General features: G+C 36.3%; 1 protein-coding gene across 1 annotated transcript in view; it reads left to right on the forward strand.

The window, feature by feature from the left end:
* The window catches only part of PKHD1 (PKHD1 ciliary IPT domain containing fibrocystin/polyductin), a 1,710,134-nt gene that overhangs the window by 1,223,409 nt on the left and 462,525 nt on the right, over positions 1-24,200 (forward strand). The window contains exon 53 of the mRNA XM_053709557.1: positions 4,259-4,396. Coding sequence (XP_053565532.1) covers positions 4,259-4,396 — 138 coding nt within the window. The remainder of the gene's footprint in view (positions 1-4,258; positions 4,397-24,200) is intronic.

Raw genomic sequence — 24,200 nt, forward strand, 5'->3', positions numbered from 1 at the left:
GGATACCAAACTCCCTGTGCTCTCCTGGATCCCCAGACTGAACCCCAGAGAATGATGTCTGCAATTATTATTTTCCAAGTTTGACGAATAAAGGATGTTCTCAGTTTGGAAAACTATTCACAAGGATGGAGATTTCCTCACTGTAGGATCCCATAAGATTCTATGAGATAGTTCCAGATACCTAACATTTCCATACATTAAGCTACAAATGGGTTAAATGTAGTGTAGTTGTGAGCAAACTGACTGTAACTGTGATCCCTGATCTGTTAGAGAAAGCTGCATTGTCTATAATGATTTACTAGAAATTAGATTCTTGATAAATGAGAAAGAGCAGTCTTTTAAAATAATTTTCCAACCATGTTTAGAAAACAACAATTGACTGTGGGTATGAAAGCTCTGAGAACCTTTGTAAAAATTCTGGAAAATGGATAGACCAAATGGAAGAGCCACAAACTGAAAAAAAAATTGTCTTGAAAGGCAAATCTTAGAAACTGGAGATGGTCCAAGAATAAGAAGGAAGGTATCATTCAAATTAAATGGTGATATAAATTGACCCTATTGAATAAGGGGTAGAATTGTCCAGATAGTTACTATTTTGAAAATAGGAACTCTGCGAAATTTGTTTAAATTCAATAAGTCCAATATTGGTCCAAAAATTCTCTCTTTCTTGGGAATAATGCAAAAAGATGTAATAAAATACTCGGTCTTGTTCCAAAACTTTAACTACAGTTAATAAAATTCGGAAAGTCTTTTGGAATGTGAGACAGAAGACACCTTCCTTGAAAAGCCTTGATTTGACACCTATTCAGTAATCTTGGGAAACTATGTTTAAAATTCAGAGATCTTAGACAGACTGTGACAGACCTTCTAAAAAAGGTATAAACTGCCAACATTTTTAGAACATATTAACAGTACAATGGACTGCGAGCCTGGCAAACTCAAAAAGGCATTTATAAAATTTAGTGGAGACATTGACAGCAGTGGGACTTGCCCTCTACCTACAGCCTAATGGGTATTACTGGGACTGATAGGCGCTCGTAGGAGTACTAAAAATCCTCACACTTTTCATATCCTGCGACATGTATAGGAACCCTTTATCATTATACAGGACAGCCTGTTCTGTTTTTTAGTGTATGAACTCTCAAAATCATTATACTGTACAGCATATATATTTTATCAGTGAATAGCTACTCTGTATTAATTATACAGTGCATCATGCTTATTAGTGTATAGATGTCTTGCATTATCATGTAGTACAGAGTATTGTTTTTATTAGTTAAGAAATGTCATTATAATCACCATACATTGACACTTGTCTGAAAAAAGTGTGAATTGTACTCGTCCTCTAGCCAACATTTGCCAGTACTTCATTGCAAGGTAATAAGGTAATGTGATATATTGTAGTGCTTGAAAAATGTATACTTATGGGAAAATGTATCAAAATGCATTCACAGCTTCTGAGAACTTGAAAATGAACTTGAAGAGTGAGCTTGCAACCACAAATTTAAGATGCAGTATCTGCTTATAATCCTTGAACACCAGAACTCTTTGGCAGTCTTAAATTTTGCGGGTGGACAGGTTCTCTACAGCTTGATACATTTTCCTGTTAGATATGCTAGTATCAGTCTAGGTATAATTGTGAAAAAGGAAATAGGGCATCCTACCTCCAGGTTTGTATGTTTTATGTATTGTAAACACTGTTTGATTCATTATGCAGAGCTACTGCTTTGGTATATTCATGCAGAAATCAACCATTATAGCTATTATAGTTATAAAAAATTAGATTAACAGTCAAGAATTTCATGTGATAATTGAAATATATTTTCTCTATCTTTATAGATAAATCAGTCATCTATAGTTTCTTAACACATGATTAGAACATTTTGTTAAGAAGCAGTAACATCACAATTATGGTCCAAATTACATTTTTGGTACAACAAACTTTTTTCAGATCATTTCAAGATTAATGGTAGACATATTTTTTTCTGACAGATTCGGCAATTATTAGACCGAATTACTACCATACCTATTGTACAATGATAATGATAATGCAATACATGATATTGAAGAAGTGGAAGGATACTTCTCCACCTAGTTTTACAAGCTTTATAAATACCCTTCTACAACATATTACGCAACATATTATGTTTGAGATTCCGAATATTAATTTATTAAATGATAATAAGACCCAGGAATTTTTGGATAAATGATTACCATTGATCAGAGCTCAAACATTGGCGATTCAAAAACAGTTATTATCTCCATCTTTCAACACCAAACCATTTATATCAGCTGCTAAAACTGGGCTGTTTCCTCTTTCCTAGATACCAGCTTCATCAGTAACATAAAAATTTAAAGACTGTGTTAAAGTGAGTAATGTTATAGAGGGATGGAGTGATTTATTTATAATTTATGGTTATGTTGGGTTTTTTTCTTCTCTTTTTTTTTGTGTGTCTATTTTATGTGTTTGGGGGGATAAAAGTAAATTTGTATAGTTCACAGGCATGATAGTACCAAAAGATATTGGGATAATATATACAGGAATTGCAATATACAGTACTTGTGTTGGAAACTTTGAAATCTGGATAACCTTTTTGAATTGAGATTAATTCTTGGAAGACATGTGGTTTACTCTTATTTTTCGGTTGTTTATGTATTTACTTATTGTTTCTGTATTAACATATCATAATTTGTCATCTGTTTTATGGACATGAAATGTATGTAATTTTCTCTCTTATATCTTGTGAACTGGTTTAATCAAAGAATAAAAAAAAGAAGAAGCAGTAACATCAGGGTATATAATTTCTTCAGGGAGAGGGTAAAGGGCAAAATGTGTCCAGCTGTGTAGCCAAAAATCTTAGCACCAGTCCTGACCCCAAGCTCCCCTATGTCTCTCAGTAGCAGGGGAAAATGGGCCTCAAATCAGTTTAAGGACCACTTTCAACAAAGAATCTGGACCACCTCAATTCTTCACCTTCCTCTTGCGGAGGCAAAGAAAAGACTAGATTACCAGGGAGGTGGAAGAGATTAAGTGCTCTTGGAGCTTTGGGAATGTTTACCTCCTCCTAGTGGCTTAGGGGGATATTTATCAAAGGTCTGGTGGACCTCATCCGACAGTGAGAATCAGGTCCGCCAGACCTCGCTGAATGCGGAGAACAATACGCTCTCCGTCTTCAGCATTGTACCAGCAGCTCTTGTGAGCTGCTGGAGCAACGCCGCCCCATGCAGATTCGTGGCCAATCGGCCACCAGCAGGGAGGTGTCAATCAACCCGATCATACTCGATCGGGTTGATTTTTGGCAATGCTCAGAGTAGGCGGACAGGTTATGGAGCAGCGGTCTTTAGACCGCTGCTTCATAACGGCTGTTTCTGGCTAGCCTGCAGGCTCGCCAGAAACACGGGCCCTCATGCTAAATCTGGAGCTTGATAAATGGGCCCCTTAGAGTTGAATCCCAGGAATAATGACTCATGGACTCTCACCATCTTATGAAAAAAATATACTTTTTAAGGATTGAGAATATAACAAATAGGAGGCATTCACAAATAATAATGATTTATTACTCAAATATTATGTATGTACAATATTGTATTTGCAGTGTTTACTATCACTTTAAGACTTATCTGTTTTGTGAGTTTGCATCTGTTTGGCACAATATTCAGGATAAGAATCAGTTTTGACAAGCTAACCTCGTCTCTTAATTACATGGATTTTTAAATTAAATGAATTATATAGATTTTGCAATGAATTCTAGTAATTTTATCCAAAACGTATTGCATTTAATATTATTGGATTCATGATCGCATAAAGAGTTATACTTTATGGCTGCTCTAATGAAGGTCAGTTCCTTAGTTCCAAGTCACGATAAAATGTCTAATTAAATAAAAGGAAGGAACAAGAAACATGAAGTTTGTTTATTTAAAACAATAACTTAATTGTGTTTAATTTATTTTTAATTATTTGTTGGAATAAAGAATATAGCTCATATAACAATACAATAACTCTTGCATAAAGAAAAACACAATATTTAGAGAAGAAAGGAAATTTGGTAGTAAATTTCCTGCTAGATCCATCTTGATTAACTTTAATCCATGGAGATTACAAATTTAAAAGCTAGGAAAGTATTATACATTTTTAAGTCATTAGATTCTTAAATGATTAAATTAAATCTTAAAGGGCTAATAATATTCCTTTAAACTTACAGATGCACCACTTAGGAAATTGTATCTGCAATACTTTTTTTTCCATTTTTTTTTCCAGACAGAACCATTATTGTAGATATAGTTCTACCACCACTACGAGGTCTCTATGTGCTTGGAACTCTGGAATTTCCCACAGATGCTAGCAATGTCCTTAATGTGACCTGTATCATCATAGCGGGAGGAGAACTGAGAGTTGGTAAGTAATAATTACTGAAACTTAGATGCATATTTTAAAGTTATGAATAATGTATTTTGTGTGCTTTTTTAGCCTGATGGTGGCCTAAGTTAACTTCTTTCTCCATATTGATGGATAGAAAATTATAATTTCAACAGTCATTTTGAAATGCAGTTGAAATATACATATATATAACTGGTTTTAAAAACATAAATCTATTCTACATAGGATTCTGCTAAAATATTAAGGGATAGATTACAAGTAGTGTGCTGTCACCCGCAAGTGATATTAAGTTTTTGCGTGTGTCGGAAAACATAATTTATGTAAGAACTTACCTGATAAATTAATTTCTTTCATATTAGCAAGAGTCTATGAGCTAGTGACGTATGGGATATACATTCCTACCAGGAGGGGCATAGTTTCCCAAACCTCAAAATGCCTATAAATACACCCCTCACCACACCCACAAATCAGTTTAACGCATAGCCAAGAAGTGGGGTGATAAGAAAAAAGTGCGAAAGCATAAAAAAATAAGGAATTGGAATAATTGTGCTTTATACAAAAAAATCATAACCACCACAAAAAAGGGTGGGCCTCATGGATAGGGATGGGCGAATGTGTAAATTTTCGAATTTCGAATGTAGAACGAATGTTATTACCGAAATTCAAATTCTAAATCCGAATGTTGATAAGAACGAATATTCTTAAAAATTCGAAAATCGAATGTTATTTACAGTTTTCGAATGTCACTTTCGAATTCGAATGTTTATAATTATATTGAATGTCCACATTCGAAATTTCGAATTTAACATTCTATTTAACAAATACTATTCAGAAGTTCAATAGTTCATATGGCAGGGCGGGAATCTAGTAAATTGATACATAATAGATACAAATATATCATTTCAAATGTTTCCATATAGAATATTGCATAATTTGAATATTACATTTAAAGAAAGCATTAGAAATACTATTACAAACATATAAATTTGAATTTTTCGAATTCGAATATAAATTTGAATTTTTCGAATTCGAATATAAATTTGAATTTTTCGAATTCGAATATAAATTTGAATTTTTCGAATTCGAATATAAATTCGAATTTTTCGAATTCGAATATTGCATAATTCGAATATTACATTTAAAGAAAAAGCATTAGAAATACTATTACAATCTAAATTCAAATTTTTCGAATTCGAATATTGCATAATTCGAATATTACATTTAAAGAAAAAGCATTAAAAATACTATTACAATCTAAATTCAAATTTTTCGAATTCGAATATTGCATAATTCGAATATTACATTTAAAGAAAAAGCATTAGAAATACTATTACAATCTAAATTCAAATTTTTCGAAAATAATATTTTCGAATGTAATCGTAAAATTCAAAACCGAACATTCGAAAATCGAATGTTAGAATGTTATGTAAACATTCGAAATTCGATTCGAACGAACGAATGTGTTAAAATTTGTGCCGTTTTTCGAATGTTGCGAAACATTCGCCCATCCCTACTCATGGACTCTTGCTAATATGAAAGAAATTTATCAGGTAAGTTCTTACATAAATTATGTTTTCTTTCATGTAATTAGCAAGAGTCCATGAGTTAGTGACGTATGGGATAATGAATACCCAAGATGTGGATCTTCCACGCAAGAGTCACTAGAGAGGGAGGGATAAAATAAAGACAGCCAATTCCGCTGAAAATAATCCACACCCAAAACAAAGTTTAAATCTTATAATGAAAAAAACTGAAATTATAAGCAGAAGAATCAAACTGAAACAGCTGCCTGAAGTACTTTTCTACCAAAAACTGCTTCAGAAGAAGAAAACATATCAAAATGGTAGAATTTAGTAAAAGTATGCAAAGAAGACCAAGTTGCTGCTTTGCAAATCTGATCAACCGAAGCTTCATTCCTAAACGCCCAGGAAGTAGAAACTGACCTAGTAGAATGAGCTGTAATCCTTTGAGGCAGATTTTTACCCGACTCGACATAAGCATGATGAATCAAAGACTTTAACCAAGACGCCAAAGAAATGGCAGAGGCCTTCTGACCTTTCCTAGAACCGGAAAAGATAACAACAAATAGACTAGAAGTCTTTCGGAAATTTTTAGTAGCTTCAACATAATATTTCAAAGCTCTAACTACATCCAAAGAATGCAACGATCTTTCCTTAGAATTCTTAGGATTAGGACACAATGAAGGAACCACAATTTCTCTACTAATATTGTTAGAATTCACAACCTTAGGTAAAAATTTAAAAGAAGTTTGCAACACCGCCTTATCCTGATGAAAAATCAGAAAAGGAGACTCACAAGAAAGAGCAGATAATTCAGAAACTCTTCTAGCAGAAGAGATGGCCAAAAGAAATAAAACTTTCCAAGAAAGTAATTTAATGTCCAGCGAATGCATAGGTTCAAACGAAGGAGCTTGAAGAGCCCCCAGAACCAAATTCAAACTCCAAGGAGGAGAAATTGACTTAATGACAGGTTTTATACAAACCAAAGCTTGTACAAAACAATGAATATCAGGAAGACTAGCAATCTTTCTGTGGAAAAGAACAGAAAGAGCAGAGATTTGTCCTTTCAAGGAACTTGCAGACAAACCTTTATCCAAACCATCCTGAAGAAACTGTAAAATTCTAGGAATTCTAAAAGAATGCCAAGAAAAATGATGAGAAATACACCAAGAAATGTAAATCTTCCAGACTCGATAATATATCTTCCTAGATACAGATTTACGAGCCTGTAACATAGTATTAATCACAGAGTCAGAGAAACCTCTATGACTGAGAATCAAGCGTTCAATCTCCATACCTTCAAATTTAAGGATTTGAGATCCTGATGGAAAAAAGGACCTTGCGATAGAAGATCTGGTCTTAACGGAAGAGTCCACGGTTGGCAAGTAGCCATCCGGACAAGATCCGCATACCAAAACCTGTGAGGCCATGCTGGAGCCACCAGCCGAACAAATGAGCACTCCTTTAGAATCTTGGAAATCACTCTTGGAAGAAGAACTAGAGGCGGAAAGATATAAGCAGGATGATACTTCCAAGGAAGTGACAATGCATCTACTGCCTCCGCCTGAGGATCCCTGGATCTGGACAGATACCTGGGAAGTTTCTTGTTTAGATGAGAAGCCATCAGATCTATTTCTGAAAGTCCCCACATTTGAACAATCTGAATAAATACCTCTGGGTGAAGAGACCATTCGCCCGGATGTAACGTTTGGCGACTGAGATAATCCGCTTCCCAATTGTCTATACCTGGGATATGAACCGCAGAAATTAGACAGGAGCTGGATTCCGCCCATACCAGTATTCGAGATACTTCTTTCATAGCCAGAGGACTGTGAGTCCCTCCTTGATGATTGACATATGCCACGGTTGTGACATTGTCCGTCTGAAAACAAATGAACGACTCTCTCTTTAGAAGAGGCCATGACTGAAGAGCTCTGAAAATTGCACGGAGTTCCAAAATGTTGATTGGTAATCTCACCTCCTGAGATTCCCAAACCCCTTGTGCTGTCAGAGACCCCCAAACAGCTCCCCAACCTGTCAGACTTGCATCTGTTGAAATCACAGTCCAGGTCGGAAGAACAAAAGAAGCCCCCTGAACTAAACGATGGTGGTCTGTCCACCACGTCAGAGAGTGTCGTACAAACGGTTTTAAAGATATTAATTGAGATATCTTTGTATAATCCCTGCACCACTGGTTCAGCATACAGAGCTGAAGAGGTCGCATGTGAAAACGAGCAAAGGGGATCGCGTCCGATGCAGCAGTCATAAGACCTAGAATTTCCATGCATAAGGCTACCGAAGGGAATGATTGAGACTGAAGGTTTCGACAAGCTGAAACCAATTTTAGACGTCTCTTGTCTGTCAGAGACAGAGTCATGGACACTGAATCTATCTGGAAACCTAAAAAGGTTACCCTTGTCTGAGGAATCAATTAACTTTTTGGTAAATTGATCCTCCAACCATGTTCTCGAAGAAACAATACAAGTCGATTCGTATGAGATTCTGCTAAATGTGAAGACTGAGCAAGTACCAAGATATCGTCCAAATAAGGAAATACCACAATACCCTGTTCTCTGATTACAGACAGAAGGGCACCGAGAACCTTTGTAAAAATCCTTGGAGCTGTTGCTAGGCCCAACGGCAGAGCCACAAACTGGTAATGCTTGTCTAGGAAAGAGAATCTCAGAAACTGATAGTGATCTGGATGAATCGGAATATGCAGATATGCATCCTGTAAATCTATTGTGGACATATAATGCCCTTGCTGAACAAAAGGCAGAATAGTCCTTATAGTTACCATTTTGAATGTTGGTATTACATAATGATTCAATATTTTTAAATCCAGAACTGGTCTGAAGGAATTCTCCTTCTTTGGTACAATGAAGATATTTGAGTAAAACCCCAGCCCCTGTTCCAGAACTGGAACTGGCATAATTACTCCAGCCAACTCTAGATCACACATTTCAGAAATGCTTGAGCCTTCACTGGATTTACTGGGACACGGGAAAAAAAAATCTTCTTGCAGGAGGCCTTATCTTGAAGCCTATTCTGTACCCTGTACCCTTGTGAAACAATGTTCTGAATCCAAAGATTGTGAATCGAATTGATCCAAATTTCTTTGAAAAATCGTAATCTGCCCCCTACCAGCTGGGCTGGAATGAGGGCCGCACCTTCATGTTGACTTGGGAGCTGGCTTTGGCTTTCTAAAAGGCTTGGATTTATTCCAGACTGGAGATGGTTTCCAAACTGATACCGCTCCTGTAGGGGAAGGATCAGGCTTTTGTTCCTTATTGTGACGAAAGGAACGAAAACGATTAGTAGACCTAAATTTACCTTTAGATTTTTTATCCTGTGGTAAAAAAGTTCCTTTCCCCCCAGTAACAGTTGAAATAATAGAATCCAACTGTGAACCAAATAATTTATTACCCTGGAAAGAAAGGGAAAGCAAAGTTGACTTGGAAGACATATCAGCATTCCAAGTTTTAAGCCATAAAGCTCTTCTAGCTAAAATAGCTAGAGACATATACCTGACATCAACCCTAATGATATCAAAGATGGCATCACAAATAAAATTATTAGCATGTTGAAGGAGATTAACAATGCTATGAGAATTATGATCTGTTACTTGTTGCGCTAAAGCTTCCAACCAAAAAGTTGAAGCTGTAGCAACATCTGCCAAAGATATAGCAGGTCTAAGAAGATTACCTGAACATAAGTAAGCTTTTCTTAGAAAGGATTCAATTTTCCTATCTAAAGGATCCTTAAAGGAAGTACTATCTGCCGTAGGAATAGTAGTACGTTTGGCAAGAGTAGAGATAGCCCCATCAACCTTAGGGATTTTGTCCCAAAACTCTAATCTGTCAGATGGCACAGGATATAATTGCTTAAAACGTTTAGAAGGAGTAAATGAATTACCCAAATTATTCCATTCCCTGGAAATTACTTCAGAAATAGCATCAGGGACAGGAAAAACTTCTGGAACAACTACAGGAGATTTAAAAACCTTATTTAAACGTTTAGATTTAGTATCAAGAGGACCAGATTCCTCTATTTCTAATGCAATTAAGACTTCTTTAAGTAAAGAACGAATAAATTCCATTTTGAATAAATATGAAGATTTATCAGCATCAACCTCTGAAACAGAATCCTCTGAACCAGAGGAATCATTATCAGAATCAGAATGATGATGTTCATTTAAAAATTCATCTGAAAAATGAGAAGTTTTAAAAGACCTTTTACGTTTACTAGAAGGAGGAATAACAGACATAGCCATCTTAATGGATTTAGAAACAAAATCTCTTATGTTAACAGGAACACTCTGAGTATTAGATGTTGATGGAACAGCAACAGGTAATGTAACATTACTAAAGGAAAAATTATCTGCATTAACAAGTTTGTCATGAAATTCATTACAAACAACAGCTGGAGGAACAGATACCACAAGTTTACAGCAAATACACTTAACTTTGGTAGATCCAGCATCAGGCAGCGATTTTCCAGAAGTATCTTCTGATTCAGGGTCAATCTGAGACATCTTGCAATATGTAATAGAAAAAACAACATATAAAGCAAAATTGATCAAATTCCTTAAATGACAGTTTCAGGAATGGGAAAAAATGCCAGTGAACAAGCTTCTAGCAACCAGAAGCAAATAAACAATGAGACTTAAATAATGTGGAGACAATAATGACGCCCATATCTTTTAGCGCCAAAAAAGACGCCCCCATTATTTGGCGCCTAAATGCTTTTAGCGCCAAAAATGACGCCACATCCGGTAACGCCGACACTTTTGGCGCAAAAAAATGTCAAAAATAACGCAACGTCCGGTGACAAGTATGACGCCGGAAATAACAAAGAAAATTTTTTGCGCCAAAAAAGTCAGCGCCAAGAATGACGCAATAAAATGAAGCATTTTCAGCCCCCGCGAGCCTAACAGCCCACAGGGAAAAAAAGTCAAATTTTAAGGTAAGAAAAAATTGATTATTCAAATGCATTATCCCAAATAATGAAACTGACTGTCTGAAATAAGGAATATTGAACATCCTGAATCAAGGCAAATAAATGTTTAAACACAAATATTTAGAACTTTATATAAAAGTGCCCAACCATAGCTTAGAGTGTCACAAAAATAAGACTTACTTACCCCAGGACACTCATCTACATGTAGTAGAAAGCTAAACCATTACTGAAACGAGAATCAGTAGAGGTAATGGTATCTATAAGAGTATATCGTCGATCTGAAAAGGGAGGTAAGAGATGAATCTCTACGACCGATAACAGAGAGCCTATGAAATAGACCACGTAGAAGGAGATCATTGAATTCAAATAGGCAATACTCTCTTCACATCCCTCTGACATTCACTGCACGCTGAGAGGAAAACCGGGCTCCAACCTGCTGCGGAGCGCATATCAACGTAGAATCTAGCACAAACTTACTTCACCACCTCCACGGGAGGCAAAGTTTGTAAAACTGATTTGTGGGTGTGGTGAGGGGTGTATTTATAGGCATTTTGAGGTTTGGGAAACTTTGCCCCTCCTGGTAGGAATGTATATCCCATACGTCACTAGCTCATGGACTCTTGCTAATTACATAAAAGAAATAGCACGCATATTACAAGTTGAAGGTAAATGTGATCGCAAAAGCGCAATCATATTTTACATTGTCGGGTTAGCACGACTAAAAACCTTGCGTAGAGGGTAGTGTGTTAAAAAAAAATGCATACAAATAACAGTTACGCTCATATAAACACTATCTGATAAAAATTAGTCATGTAATTATTTTAAAATAAAAAAAATTAAAATAAAAGGGTTAAAAGATACAGGGAGTGCAGAATTATTAGGCAAGTTGTATTTTTGAGGATTAATTTTATTATTGAACAACAACCCAAAAAACTCATTAATATCAAAGCTGAATATTTTTGGAAGTAGTTTTTAGTTTGTTTTTAGTTTTAGCTATTTTAGGGGGATATCTGTGTGTGCAGGGGACTATTACTGTGCATAATTATTAGGCAACTTAACAAAAAACAAATATATACCCATTTCAATTATTTATTTTTACCAGTGAAACAAATATAACATCTCAACATTCACAAATATACATTTCTGACATTCAAAAACAAAACATAAACAAATCAGTGAGCAATATAGCCACCTTTCTTTGCAAGGACACTCAAAAGCCTGCCATCCATGGATTCTGTCAGTGTTTTGATCTGTTCACCATCAACATTGCATGCAGCAGCAACCACAGCCTCCCAGACACTGTTCAGAGAGGTGTACTGTTTTCCCTCCTTGTAAATCTCACATTTGATGAGGGACCACAGGTTCTCAATGGGGTTCAGATCAGGTGAACAAGGAGGCCATGTCATTAGATTTTCTTCTTTTATACCCTTTCTTGCCAGCCACGCTGTGGAGTACTTGGACGCATGTGATGGAGCATTGTCCTGCATGAAAATCATGTTTTTCTTGAAGGATGCAGACTTCTTCCTGTACCACTGCTTGAAGAAGGTGTCTTCCAGAAACTGGAAGTAGGACTGGGAGTTGAGCTTGACTCCATCCGCAACCCGAAAAGGCCCCACAAGCTCATCTTTGATGATACCAGCCCAAACCAGTACTCCACCTCCACCTTGCTGGCGTCTGAGTCGGACTGGAGCTCTCTGCCCTTTATCAATCCAGCCACGGGCCCATCCATCTGGCCCATCAAGATTCACTCTCATTTCATCAGTCCATAAAACCTTAGAAAAATCAGTCTTGAGATATTTCTTGGCCCAGTCTTGACGTTTCAGCTTGTGTGTCTTGTTCAGTGGTGGTCGTCTTTCAGCCTTTCTTACCTTGGCCTATGTCTCTGAGTATTGCACACCTTGTGCTTTTGGGCACTCCAGTGATGTTGCAGCTCTGAAATATGGCCAAACTGGTGGCAAGTGGCATCTTGGCAGCTGCACGCTTGACTTTTCTCAGTTCATGGGCAGTTATTTTGCACCTTGGTTTTTCCACATTCTTCTTGCGACCCTGTTGACTATTTTGAATGAAACGCTTGATTGTTCGATGATCACGCTTCAGAAGCTTTGCAATTTTAAGAGTGCTGCATCCCTCTGCAAGATATCTCACTATTTTTTACTTTTCTGAGCCTGTCAAGTCCTTCTTTTGACCCATTTTGCCAAAGGAAAGGAAGTTGCCTAATAATTATGCACACCTGATATAGGGTGTTGATGTCATTAGACCACACCCCTTCTCATTACAGAGATGCACATCACCTAATATGCTTAATTGGTAGTAGGCTTTCGAGCCTATACAGCTTGGAGTAAGACAACATGCATAAAGAGGATGATGTGGTCAAAATACTCATTTGCCTAATAATTCTGCACTCCCTGTATATGGTATATGACAAGGTGTTTGACTGCTATATTGTGCTATATTGTATATATACATATATATATATACATGTCTAAATATGTGTATCTATGCATATATGTATTTTAGACATGTGCGATTCGTTTCGGATTGATTCGGAAATTCAGAAAATTCGGAAAATTCGGAGATTCGGATCGATTCGAATTTCCGAATTAAAATACTGCTGAATCTACCGAATAAATACGAATTGAATAGAATACATCCGAATCGAATTGAATACATCCGAATCGATTTGGATGTATTCGGTAGATTCGGATGGCCGTGTATTACACTAGTATTGTACAGTATATTAGGTTTTATCACTCTGCTATGGGTTAAACCTAATATACAGAACATAATACTAGTGTAATACACAGCACATCCCACCTAACACTTACTGAAATTCCAAATTTCAGAATCGATTTGAACCGAATCGAACCGAACCGAATCGAACCGAACCAAATTTTTCCGAATCCGAAAGAATCCGAATGAATCCGAAACGAATTCATTCAAATTTTTCCGAATTCGAATAGATCCGAACCAAAATTTGAATCGATCCGAATCGATCCGAACCAAAACAAATTTTTCGAAGCTGCACAAGTCTAATGTATATATGTGTGCACATATGTATTTATGTTTATGTGATTTACTGTATAAATACTGTACATATTTCACATTCCAATGTTCTTTTGTTACAGAATAAGATAAGTTTTATTGTAAATACATATTTCTATATATATTTCTATACCTTTTTATCTATTTATATTGACATATAGTTATAGATATCTATTTACATTATCATATATATATATATATATATATATATATATATATATATATATATAGTATATATTTAATAATAAAAATTACATTATTTTTTATGTGAGGAACATAAGAATGTTAACACACATAAATAATTGCTAAATTCAATGTGCATTATTTAAATATTAAATATAAAAGATGTAAAAAAATTATATCAATTATTAAAAAAATATTAATATTAATTAAAAATTATTATACATACTAAATAATCCATAATTTTTTTTTTAAAGTATGTATAATATTTTTCAAATAAATATTATTTTTTAATATTTAATATTTCAATACACTGCTTTAGACCTAAAGAACAAGTTAATGTAAAGTATATATATATATATACTGTATATAAATAACAAGAGTATTGCATTGAGCAATGATAATTTTTTATTGGACTAACTATACATTCATAAAATGACAAGCTTTCAGAAGAATGTCTTGCTTTTTCAATTCCAAAGTAATACTGACATTCTTACGAAAGCTTGTCATCTTATAAATATATACGGCTAGATTACAAGTCTTGCGTTAAGCTGAAAAAGCAGCGTTAACAGGTCCTAACGCTGCTTTTTCACTACCACTGCTATTACGAGTCTTTCAGGTTTAGGGGCGCCACACACTTCTTTGGCCTTACTACAAAAGGACTTACGTAAACTTCAGAAACCCTTTTTTCTATGGGACTTCCATAGCGCCGGTATTACGAGTCTGTCCTGGGAGGCCAAAAAGTGAGCGGTACACCCTCTACCTCCAAGATCCGTAACGCATTCTAAAGTCAGTAGTTATGAGTTTTACACTACAACGCTGTAGCATAAAACTCATAACTAAAGTGCTAAAAAGTACACTAACACACATAAACTATCACAAGCACTAAAATACATTTTTTAACCCCTAATCTGCCGCTCTGGAACATCGTCGCCACTAGAATAAACATATTAACCCCTAAACCACCGCAAACACTAGTTAAATATTATTAAACCCTAATCTGCTGCCCCTAACATCGCCGCCACCTACATTATACTTATTAACCCCTAATATGCCATCCCCAATGTCGCCGCCACTATATTAAATGTATTAACCACTTAATCTAAGTCTAACCCTAACACCCCCTAACTTAAATATAATTTAAATAAATCTAAAGAAAATTAGTATAATTAACTACATTATTCCTATTTAAAACTAAATACCTACCTATAAAATACAGGGAGTGCAGAATTATTAGGCAAGTTGTATTTTTGAGGATTAATTTTATTATTGAACAACAACCATGTTCTCAATGAACCCAAAAAACTCATTAATATCAAAGCTGAATAGTTTTGGAAGTAGTTTTTAGTTTGTTTTTAGTTATAGCTATTTTAGGGGGATATCTGTGTGTGCAGGTGACTATTATTGTGCATAATTATTAGGCAACTTAACAAAAAACAAATATATACCCATTTCAATTATTTATTTTTTACCAGTGAAACCAATATAACATCTCAACATTCACAAATATAAATTTCTGACATTCAAAAACAAAACAAAAACAAATCAGTGACCAATATAGCCACCTTTCTTTGCAAGGACACTCAAAAGCCTGCCATCCATGGATTTTGTCAGTGTTTTGATCTGTTCACCATCAACATTGCGTGCAGCAGCAACCACAGCCTCCCAGACACTGTTCAGAGAGGTGTACTGTTTTCCCTCCTTGTAAATCTCACATTTGATGATGGACCACAAGTTCTCAATGGGGTTCAGATCAGGTGAACAAGGAGGCCATGTCATTAGATTTTCTTCTTTTATACCCTTTTTTGCCAGCCACGCTGTGGAGTACTTGGACGCGTATGATGGAGCATTGTCCTGCATGAAAATCATGTTTTTCTTGAAGGATGCAGACTTCTTCCTGTACCACTGCTTGAAGAAGGTGTCTTCCAGAAACTGGCAGTAGGACTGGGAGTTGAGCTTGACTCCATCCTCAAACTGAAAAGGCCCAACAAGCTCATCTTTGATGATACCAGCCCAAACCAGTACTCCACCTCCACCTTGCTGGCGTCTGAGTCGGACTGGAGCTCTCTGCCCTTTACCAATCCAGCCACGGGCCCATCCATCTGGCCCATCAAGACTCACTCTCATTTCATCAGTCCATAAAACCTTAGAAAAATCAGTCTTGAGATATTTCTTGGCCCAGTCTTGACGTTTCAGCTTGTGTGTCTTGTTCAGTGGTGGTCGTCTTTCAGCCTTTCTTACCTTGGCCATGTCTCTGAGTATTGCACACCTTGTGCTTTTGGGCACTCCAGTGATGTTGCAGCTCTGAAATATGGCCAAACTGGTGGCAAGTGGCATCTTGGCAGCTGCACTCTTGACTTTTCTCAGGTCATGGGCAGTTATTTTGCACCTTGGTTTTTCCACACGCTTCTTGCGACCCTGTTGACTATTTTGAATGACACGCTTGATTGTTCGATAATCACGCTTCAGAAGCTTTACAATTTTAAGAGTGCTGCATCCCTCTGCAAGATATCTCACTATTTTTTACTTTTCTGAGCCTGTCAAGTCCTTCTTTTGACCCATTTTGCCAAAGGAAAGGAAGTTGCCTAATAATTATGCACATCTGATATAGGGTGTTGATGTCATTAGACCACACCCCTTCTCATTACAGAGATGCACATCACCTAATATGCTTAATTGGTAGTAGGCTTTCGAGCCTATACAGCTTGGAGTAAGACAACATGCATAAAGAGGATGATGTGGTCAAAATACTCATTTGCCTAATAATTCTGCACTCCCTGTAAACCCTAAGCTAGCTACAATATAACTAAGAGTTACATTGTAGCTATCTTAGGGTTTATTTTTATTTTACAGGCAAGTTTTTGTATTTATTTTAACTAGGTAGAATAGTTATTAAATAGTTATTAACTATTTAATAACTACATAGCTAAAAAAAAACAAATTGACCTGTAAAATAAAACGTACAATAACACCTAACACTACACTACAATTAAATAAATTAACTAAATTAAAAACAATTAAATAAATTCAATTAAATTAGCTAAATCACAACCCCCCCCACTAAATTACAGAAAATAAAAAACAAATTACAGATCTTTAAACTAATTACACCTAATCTAATAGCCTTATCAAAATAACCCCCCCCCCCCCAAAAAAAATAATAAAAAAAACCCTAGTCTAAACTAAACTATTAATAGCCCTTAAAAGGGCCTTTTGCGGGGCATTGCCCCAAAGTAATCAGCTCTTTTACTTGTAAAAAAAATACAAACAACCCCCAACAGTAAAACCCACCACCACCACAAACAACCCCCAAATAAAATACTAACTAAAAAACCCTAAGCTCTCCATTGCCCTGAAAAGGGCATTTGGATGGGCATTGCCCTTAAAAGGGCATTTAGCTCTATTGCAGCCCAAAGCCCTCACCTAAAAAATAAACCCACCCAATACACCCTTAAAAAATCTAATAATAACCCCGTGAAGATCGACTTACTGTTCTGAAGACCAGACATCCATCCTCAAGGAAGCGGCAGAAGTCTTCATCCAACCGGGCCGAAGTCCTCAACAAAGCGAAGTTGTCCTCCAGACGGGCAGAAGTTTTCATCCAGAAGGCATCTTCTATCTTCATCCATCCGACACGGAGCGGGTCCATCTTCAAGGCATCCGACGCGGAGCATCCTCTTCATCCGGAGTCTTCTTACTGAATGACAGTTCCTTTAAATGATGTCATCCAAGATGGCGTCCCTTAGATTCCGATTTGCTGATAGAATTCTATCAGCCAATCGGAATTATGGTAGAAAAAATCCTATTGGCTGATGCAATCAGCCAGTAGGATTGAAGTTCAATCCTATTGGCTGATCCAATAGAATTCTATCGGCCAATTGGAATCTAAGGGACGCCATCTCGGATGACATCATTTAAAAGAACTGTCATTCAGTAATAAGACTCCGGATGAAGAGGATGCTCCACGTCGGATGTCTTGAAGATGGACCCGCTCCGCGTCGGATGGATGAAGATAGAAGATGCCGTTTGGTTGAAGACTTCTGCCTGTCTGGGGGACCACTTCGCCCGGCTTGGATGAAGACTTCTCCTGGCTTCATTGAGGACTTTGGCCCGGTTGGATGAAGACTTCTGTCGCTTCCTTGAGGATGGATGTCCGGTCTTCAGAACAGTAATTCGATCTTCAGGGGGTTAGTGTTAGGTTTTTTAGGTTAGGGCTTTGGGCTGCAATAGAGCTAAATGCCCTTTTAAGGGCAATGCCCATCCAAATGCCCTTTTCAGGGCAATGGGGAGCTTAGGTTTTTTTAGTTAGTATTTTATTTGGGGGGTTGGTTGTGTGGGTGGTGGATTTTACTGTGGGGGTGTTGTTTGTATATTTTTTTTACAGGTAAAAGAGCTGATTACTTTGGGGCAATGCCCCGCAAAAGGCCCTATTAAGGGCTATTGATAGTTTAGTTTAGGCTAGGTTTTTTTTTATTTTGGGGGACTTTTTTTATTTTGATAGGGCTATTAGATTAGGTGTAATTAGTTTAAAGATCTGTAATTTGTTTTTTATTTTCTGTAAATAAGTGTTTTTTTTGTGATTTAGCTAATTTAATTTAATTTATTTAATTATTTTTAATTTAGTTAATGTATTTATTTGTAGTGTAGTGTTAGGTGTTTTTGTAACTTAGGTTAGGTTTTATTTTACAGGTCAATTTGTATTTATTTTAGCTAGGTAGTTATTAAATAGTTAATAACTATTTAATAACTATTCTACCTAGTTAAAAAAAATACAAACTTGCCTGTAAAATAAAAATAAACCCTAAGATAGCTACAATGTAACTCTTAGTTATATTGTAGCTAGCTTAGGATTTATTTTATAGGTAAGTATTTAGTTTTAAATAGGAATAATTTAGTTAATGATAGTAATTTTATTTAGATTTATTTAAATTATATTTAAGTTAGGGGGTGTTAGGGTTAGGGATAGACTTAGGTTTAGGGGTTAATAAATTATATTTAGTGGCGGCGACATTGGGGGAGGCAGATTAGGGGTTAATAAGTGTAGGTAGGTTGCAGCAATATTGGGGCCTGCAGATTAGGGGTTAATAAATATAATGTAGGTGGCGGCGATGTTGGTTGGAAGCAGATTAGGGGTTAATAAGTATAATGTAGGTGGCAGCGGTGTCTGGAGCAGCAGATTAGGGGTTAATAAGAATAATGTAGGTGTCGGCGATGTCGGGGGCGGCAGATTAGGGGTTAATAAGTGTAATATTAGGGGTGTTTAGACTCAGAGTTCATGTTAGGGTGTTAGGTGTAAGCATAAATTTTGTTTCCCCATAGGAATCAATGGGGCTGCGTTACTGAGATTTACGCTGCTTTTTGGCAGGTGTTAGACTTTTTCTCAGCCGGCTCTCCCCATTGATGTCTATGGGGAAATCATGCACGAGCACGTACGACCAGCTCACTGCTGACTTAAGCAGCGCTGGTATTGAAGTGCGGTATGGAGCTCAATGTTGCTCTACGCTCACTTCTTGCCTTTTAACGCCGGGTTTGTAAAAACCTGTAATACCAGCTCTGTAGGTAAGTGAGCGGTGAGAAAAAACTGCTCGTTAGCACCGCATAGCTCCCAACGCAAAACTCATAATCTGGCCGATAGTTAGTCCAATAAAAAAGTATCATTGCTCAATGCAATACTCTTGTTATTTTGATATCTAAATCTCTGGACTAACACGGCTACTCCAATCAACGTATATATATATATATATATATATATATACAATGTTCAAAGAGAGCACTCTCACCTCAATTTTAGCTGCCAGGGTGCCAACAGTTAAATATAAGGATAGAAGGAGGCACTCACTGGTCTTTTAATACGTGAATTTAATCTTTAAAGCATGACATTTCGGGGACACACTCCCCTCAGGTCTGAGGAAGGGGAGTGTGTCCCCGAAACGTCACGCTTTAAAGATTAAATTCACGTATTAAAAGACCAGTGAGTGCCTCCTTCTATCCTTTTATATATATATATATATATATATATATATATATAAACTTCTCAGAAAGAAGAGGCACTCACAGGTCTTAATAAGCAAAAAGTACTTTTATTAGTTCATAGGTTCAGTCAACGTTTCGGTCCTCGCAGGGACCTTTGTCAAGACTGTTCTCCAATATCTCAATGTCAAAGGTCCCTGCGAGGACCGAAACGTTGACTGAACCTATGAACTAATAAAAGTACTTTTTGCTTATTAAGACCTGTGAGTGCCTCTTCTTTCTGAGAAGTTTCTATCTATCTACCATAGAGTGCACCAAGGTGTATACCATTAACAGTGAGTGCTTGGATCCCACAAACTTGTATATATATATTTATATATATATATATTTATATATATATATATGTATTTATGTAGAGGGGCAGAAATAGCGCCAGAAATTAACTTTAATATATTTATATAAATGTGGTACACCCAAGATGCTGCTGTTAGGGGGTTCTCACTTTCACCTCAGTGAGAAAGAGTGTGGAATGGCTAGAGTTGAGGGTTTTAACAGCACTTCCAAAGAGAGTAATCCACATACATGTAGGGAAAAAAAATTAAAAATGGTTCCTATGTTAGTACTGTGTTTGTTTGGAACATATAATAGATAATACCCGCTCACTTGTAATAAATTAAAAGATGAGTAGTAGATGATTCGTTTCGGTTTAAATATAGAAACTCCAGTGTTATTTTTATCCTTAAGTCCTGGAATTAATTTAGTGACTCACTAATGTACTTTCCCTCTCTGTATGTAATCAATCTTATTCAATCAATACTTGTGTAGTGTTTTTTTATCAAAGACAGAAAACATAAACCGAGTTTTTAAAGTCTTATTTATTTATTCATTAAAGGTTTCTAACCTAAAACAAATAGCATTAATTGGGGTAAAATACCAAATCACTAAGGCAAGTTCGAACAGAGTCTGATACAACAATCAGCTTTATTTATCCCAAGCGCTACTATTACAAATCATCTACTGCTCATCTTTTCATTTATTACAGGTGAGCGGGTATTATCGATTATATGTTCCAAACAAACACAGTACTAACAAACGCCTAGATTTAGAGTTTTGTCGGTAACGACCCGCGTAGCTAACGCTGGCTTTTTTCTGGCCGCACCTTTTAAATACCTCTGGTATTGAGAGTTCACAGAATGGCTGCGTTAGGCTCCAAAAAGGGAGCGTACAGGTATATTTACCGCCGCTGCAACTCTCGATACCAGAGTTGCTTACGGACGCGGCCAGCTTCAAAAACATGCTCGTGCACGATTCCCCCATAGAAAACAATGGGGCTGTTTGAGCTGAAAAAAAACCTAACACCTGCAAAAAAGCTGCGTTCAGCTCCTAACGCAGCCCCATTGTTTCCTATGGGGAAACACTTCCTACGTCTGCACCTAACACTCTAACATGTACCCCGAGTCTAAACACCCCTAACCTTACACTTATTAACCCCTAATCTGCCGCCCCCGCTATCGCTGACCCCTGCATATTATTTTTAACCCCTAATCTGCCGCTCCATATACCCCCGCCACCTACATTATCCCTATGTACCCCTAATCTGCTGCCCTAACATCGCCAACCCCTATATTATATTTATTAACCCCTAATCTGCCACCCCCAACGTCGCCTCTACCTAACTACACTTATTAACCCCTAATCTACTGACCAGAACTGAGCGCTACTATAATAAATGTATTAACCCCTAATCCGCCTCACTCCCGCCTCAATAATCCTATAATAAATAATATTAACCCCTAATCTGCCCTCCCTAACATTGCCAACACCTAACTTCAAGTATTAACCCCTAATCTGCCGCAGGAGCTCACCGCTACTCTAATAAATTTATTAACCCCTAAAGCTAAGTCTAACTTTAACCCTAACACCCCCCTAAATTAAATATAATTTAAATCTAACGAAATAAATTAACTCTTATTAAATAAATTATTCCTATTTAAAGCTAAATACTTACCTGTAAAATAAACCCTAATATAGCTACAATATAAATTATAATTATATTATAGCTATTTTAGGATTTATATTTATTTTACAGGTAACTTTGTATTTATTTTAACCAGGTACAATAGCTATTAAATAGTTAAGAACTATTTAATAGCTAAAATAGTTACAAAATCACCTGTAAAATAAATTCTAACCTAAGTTACAATTAAACCTAATACTACACTATCAATAAATTAATTAAATAAAATACCTACAATTATCTACAATTAAACCTAACACTACACTATGAATAAATAAATTAAATACAATATCTACAAATAAATACAATGAAATAAACTAACTAAAGTACGAAAAATAAAAAAGAACTAAGTTACAAAAAATAAAAAAATATTTACAAACATCAGAAAAATATTACAACAATTTTAAACTAATTACACCTACTCTAAGTCCCCTAATAAAATAACAAAGCCCCCCAAAATAAAAAAATGCCCTACCCTATTCTAAATTAAAAAAGTTCAAAGCTCTTTTACCTTACCAGCCCTGAACAGGGCCCTTTGCGGGGCATGCCCCAAAGAATTCAGCTCTTTTGCCTGTAAAAAAAACATACAATACCACCCCCCCCCCAACATTACAATGCATTCTATTGGCTGATCGGAACAGCCAATAGAATGCGAGCTCAATCTGATTGGCTGATTGGATCAAGACTCTGGACCGATCGGTGAACCTGGCATGGTGAAGACAAGGTAGGAAGATCTTCAGGGGCTTAGTGTTAGGTTTATTTAAGGGGGGTTTGGGTTAGATTAGGGGTATGTGGGTGGTGGGTTGTAATGTTGAGGGGGGGTATTGTATGTTTTTTTTTACAGGCAAAAGAGCTGAATTCTTTGGGGCATGCCCCGCAAAGGGCCCTGTTCAGGGCTGGTAAGGTAAAAGAGCTTTGAACTTTTTTAATTTAGAATAGGGTAGGGCATTTTTTTTATTTTGGGGGGCTTTGTTATTTTATTAGGGGGCTTAGAGTAGGTGTAATTAGTTTAACATTGTTGTAATATTTTTCTAATGTTTGTAAATATTTTTTTATTTTTTGTAACTTAGTTCTTTTTTATTTTTTGTACTTTAGTTAGTTTATTTCATTGTATTTATTTGTAGATATTGTATTTTATTAATGTATTGATAGTGTAGTGTTAGGTTTAATTGTAGATAATTGTAGGTATTTTATTTAATTAATTTATAGATAGTGTAGTGTTAGGTTTAATTGTAACTTAGGTTAGGATTTATTTTACAGGTGATTTTGTAATTATTTTTACTATTTTAGCTATTAAATAGTTCTTAACTATTTAATAGCTATTGTACCTGGTTAAAATAAATACAAAGTTACCTGTAAAATAAATATTAATCCTAAAATAGCTACAATATAATTATAATTTATATTGTAGCTATATTAGGGTTTATTTTACAGGTAATTATTTAGCTTTAAATAGGAATAATTTATTTAATAAGATTTATTTTATTTCGTTAGATTTAAATTATATTTAACTTAGGGGGGTGTTAGTGTTAGGGTTAGACTTAGCTTTAGGGGTTAAAAATTTTATTAGAATAGCGGTGAGCTCCGGTCGGCAGATTAGGGGTTAATGTTTGAAGTTAGGTGTCGGCGATGTTAGGGAGAGCAGATTAGGGGTTAATACTATTTATTTTAGGGTTATTGAGGCGGGAGTGAGGCGGATTAGGGGTTAATAACTTTATTATAATAGCGGTGCGGTCCGGTCGGCAGATTAGGGGTTAATAAGTGTAGGCAGGTGGAGGCGACGTTGAGGTGGGCAGATTAGGGGTTAATAAATATAATATAGGGGTCGGCGGTGTTAGGGGCAGCAGATTAGGGGTACATAAGGATAACGTAGGTGGCGGCACTTAGCGGTCGGCAGATTAGGGGTTAATTATTGTAGGTAGCTGGCGGCAACGTTGTGGGGAGCAGGTTAGGAGTTAATAAATATAGGGGTCGGCGGTGTTAGGGGCAGCAGATTAGGGGTACATAAGGATAACGTAGGTGGCGGTCGGCAGATTAGGGGTTAAAATTTTTTAAAAATAGTGGCGGCGATGTGGGGGGACCTCGGTTTAGGGGTACATAGGTAGTTTATGGGTGTTAGTGTACTTTAGAGCAC

The sequence above is a fragment of the Bombina bombina genome, chromosome 4 (assembly GCF_027579735.1).
Source record: "Bombina bombina isolate aBomBom1 chromosome 4, aBomBom1.pri, whole genome shotgun sequence".
Taxonomy (NCBI): Eukaryota; Metazoa; Chordata; class Amphibia; order Anura; family Bombinatoridae; genus Bombina; species Bombina bombina.